Source organism: Lactuca serriola, chromosome 8 (assembly GCF_051521515.1).
Source record: "Lactuca serriola cultivar US96UC23 chromosome 8, Lser_US96UC23_V15, whole genome shotgun sequence".
Lineage (NCBI taxonomy): Eukaryota > Viridiplantae > Streptophyta > Magnoliopsida > Asterales > Asteraceae > Lactuca > Lactuca serriola.
In genome coordinates this window covers 32,631,705-32,635,818 of record NC_136415.1, presented here as the reverse complement: position 1 = coordinate 32,635,818, position 4,114 = coordinate 32,631,705, and the positions used below count along the sequence as shown (strand labels likewise).

General features: G+C 34.0%; 1 protein-coding gene across 1 annotated transcript; it reads left to right on the top strand.

Annotated features, from left to right (window-relative positions):
- Window positions 1-501: 501 nt before the first annotated feature.
- LOC145070082 (F-box/kelch-repeat protein At3g06240-like) lies at window positions 502-2,465 on the top strand. The gene has a single exon (XM_079017006.1). The coding sequence runs from the start codon at window positions 819-821 to the stop codon at window positions 2,058-2,060; it is 1,242 nt and encodes a 413-aa protein (XP_078873132.1). The 5' UTR covers window positions 502-818; the 3' UTR covers window positions 2,061-2,465.
- Window positions 2,466-4,114: the final 1,649 nt, after the last annotated feature.

Here is a 4,114-nt window from a genome sequence, read left to right as displayed (position 1 = left end):
TGTCATTTTATTGTATTTTTTATTTTATTAAATTAAAATCCACATTTAATATATAAGGTAATATATATGTAAGGTATTTATTAGAAATGGTTTATATATGTAATGTATCTAATGCATTAAAGTCTCATTAATTTTAATAATTCAAAAAATTTCTTATTTTTCTTATAAATTTAAAGTTTTCAAATTGTTAAAATTATATATATATATATATATATATATATTTTTTAAATAAACCCATGTAATACATGGGTCTCACACCTAGTAATATTATAATGGGCTATAGATTCATTGGGCTGATGCTGGTAGCTGATTTGGAAGAGTATTTCAAGTGAAGGACTAAAGTTGTAGATTGCTAGTACATGTGGACTGCGGCTCACTAAATGGAAGATGCAGTATAAAGCGCGGACTCTTTTTGACCCGACATGTCATCTGGGTCATACCCGAAGTATCTAGATATAAAAATGACTAAAGCTGAGAGAGTTGCTCAATATACACATCGTTTCTTCTCTGAACTCTTTCTCAAACTCAAGCCCCTGTTAGGGTTTCTTCGTTTTTTCATAGTTTTATACTCAATTTTTCTGATTTTACAAGTTTATGCTGTGTAATCTTGTTAGTCATCAGTTTTTTCATTCAAGTTGTGATAAATTATTTTGTTGTTATAACTTCCCTTAAAAGCAGTTAATTGTTTCAGAAGATTTCTTGTACACATTGTAAATCTGTTCTTAGTTTGTTTATAACTTTTAAGTCTATCCTTTTCCAAAGAGGCTTGGCCAAATATTATAAATTCATCGACCTTTATAGTTCTTTAGCGCTTGAAAATGGCTTCATCACAACAGCCAACGACTATTGAGGACCTCCAAGGAGATGTTTTATCAGAAATATTCATCCGATTATTGGCAAAGCAGCTTGCTCAAATGAGGTGTGTCTCTAAATCTTGGAATACTCACTTATCTCAATCATCCTTCATAAAATTGCACCTCCAGTCTTCAATCCGTAATAACGATGATATTCTCTTGTTTTTCAAATACAATTTTTCTTTCTGTGGTGGTCGACCTTTCACAGCATGCCCCTCTCGATCTCCCCATCATGAACTTACTGATTTCATTAAACTACCTGTTAATCTCCAATCTAGACAAACATATGGCAATGTCATTGGATCTGTTAACGGATTAATATGCTTTAGTTACGGAACTCTTCATGATTCCAAGTTTTACATATGGAACCCTTCTCTCTCTGCTGTGTTGACTCTCCCGCCAAGTTCATTTCCCTTCCATGATACTGATATGGTTGGAATTCCTCCTCGGTTTGGATTTGATCCCAAATCAGATGATTACAAAGTTGTTAAGATTACAAGAGATCACCAACCAGGCAGCACGTTATTTCCATTATCTAAAAGAGTTGTAATTGATGTTGATTTTGAAACTGTTGAATACAAAGTTGAGGTGTATAGCATGAGAAAGGGTTTCTGGCAGTTAATCCCTCAAAGGTTTCCATCACATATCCAAAACTCAATGTTTATGCACTATACTGAATTTTGTGTAGACGGGCATGATGGTCATGTTCATTGGTTTAATTTTGTTGATTCACAGTGGAAGTCAAAAAAGATAGTTGCATTTGACTTGGCTGAAGAGACATTCCGTGAGATTCCTCTTCCAGATTTTCCAATAGATGATAGCATGGAACGCTCTTTAGGTGTTTTGGGAGGAAAACTTTGTGTGATGTTAGGTGTTATGGATGGTGGATGTGAGGTATGGGTGATGAACGATTATGGTGTGGCTGAATCATGGGTCAAACATTATGTGTTTCCCCAGTTTGATGGCGTTATTATTCCATATGGATTTACATTTCACAATGAGTTTCTTTTTGAAATTGCCAATTACTATGATGATGATGATGATGATCATTGCTTAGGTTTGTATGATCCAATTGCAGCCAAGACTAGAAGTTTTGAGGTTGGTTATGGACTATCTAAAGTTGTTGAGTATGTTGACAGTCTTGTTTGGGTAACACCTGTGGAGCATGAGATGAGTTGTTGCAACATCTCCCGATTGAAAATTTGAAGAGGTATCAGTGGTCAGATGGATGGTCAAAAGGTCAAAAAATGAGTTTCTTTTGTTGGTATGATGTGAAGGATGTTGTGTTTTTGTTTGCTTCTTGTTGCTATCTATACATAAAAGATTTACATATACACCTATTAGTTTTGTTTAGGGTTTGATTTCTATTTTAGTTTCCCAAAAGGTTTAATCAGTTTCTAGCCTGTTGCAGTTCATGGAATCTATTTCATTTTTCTATGCCTGATTGTTGCGTGTTCAAGTCTGACAGGAGGAATGTATATACTGTTTTTAGGAGAGTATTGTTTGGTATCAGTCTTGGTTAATCACTATCTTCTATCTTGCAAAAATGCAAAAAGTTAGATGATAAGAATTCTATCTTGTGATTTGTGAAAATGCAAAAAACTTTCAGCCTTTTTGTTTCTAGGTATTGTTTGATATTTTAGGGTTTTGCATCTTATATTCTAATGTTTGCATTCATGTTTAGGATATCTATTGTATCAGTCTGAAAAATGAGCAGCTGATCTTAGCTTTTGCTATCGGGTTTTGCATCTTATATTCAGGTTTTTGCTAGATCCATCCCACTTTTAGATGAAAAAAATTCCCTCACTAAAGGTTGCTGCTAATTTGTTAACTTTATTGTCTTTAGTAGTATGAGAAATATATATGTAACAACTAACAAGTAATCAGTTCCCTTATTTATAGACGAGTTACTTTGGGTTATGTTTGTCTTTAGCAGATAAAAGCCGGCTTCTATTGAGTGACACGTGTCAAACAATGAGAATTGTTGGTAAAAATTCTAAAACACAAGACAAAGACAAAAAAATCACCTAATCTCTCTCTCTCTCTCTCTCTCTCTCTCTATATATATATATATATATATATATATATATATATATATATATACACACACACACACACACGTACCAAACAACCGCATTTTTAAAGGATCTTTGGCCTAGTCGTATAAAGAGTTGACGGTGCCTTTCACCAAAGATTGAGGGTTTATGTTGTGGGTGAAAGGTGTGGATTTAGTAGTAGAATAGTGGATGTGTTTATGTTCTAAAAAAATTGTACTAAACAATCTCATTTTTTTTGGTTCCATAACGTAAATCAATTCTTTTTTGTTCCAAAGCAAGCAACTCATGCATTTTGGTCCTTACTAGTTCTACACCCAAAATAATCGGGAACTAGAACCGTATCCCTACCATCAGTCCGGTTATTGATCTAATGCTTTAGTCAAATTTTGTTTTCAGTTATTTTGGTTTCGACCCGTTAAAACTAATTTCAGAACCGACTACATCTTATCTGAGACCTACTTTAGACCTTAGTAAACTCACAAATGGTGTTATTGAACGAGGGTTAACCTTTTTATGCTGAAAAATTAGAACAACAAGAAATACGAATTCAATGCTTTGTCATCACAACTCTCTTGTCACTTGCCACAATGCTCATTCGGTAGAGACCACCCTTGCACTCACATGCGACAATCAAGTTCTTCGATTGCAATCTGTGCGTTACATAAAAATCAGGAAAAAAGTTATAGCACATTAGAGGTAATTAGTCAAATGGTTGACAAATAGCAAATTGCAATTAAAATATATGTAAGACTCTTTTTATATTAGTACCACCGATGAGTGTACAATTGCCTTTTCCCTCTACTGGTATATTATCTCCATTGGGAATAATGACAAGGGTCTAAGCTCAAAGGGATTTTTTGTTTTGTTTTTAAGCCAATTCGACCAGGTTGTCTGTTGTAACATCCCAAAACTCAGAACCAAAAATTTCGTTTTTATATTAAATAAATCATCAACCAATGTCAAAACCATAAAGTATTAAGAGAATACCCATAAACATCCCAAATGTACATCAGAGTCAAATAAGCGGAAAATCATGGTGTATACAATGCGATCAACCCGAACTCTCCTCCTTCAAATTAGAGGTACCTGAAACATAAACTGAAAACCATAATCACAAAGCTTAGTGAGTTCCGCAAAATATCGCATACCATACATATACGTTAGCTCAAGGTTATATCAGGTCTATTTCACCTCCGAGTCTAT

Bases quoted from the DNA above. Each gene is read 5' to 3' on its own strand.
- LOC145070082 (XM_079017006.1), top strand. From the start codon at position 819: ATGGCTTCATCACAACAGCCAACGACTATTGAGGACCTCCAAGGAGAT.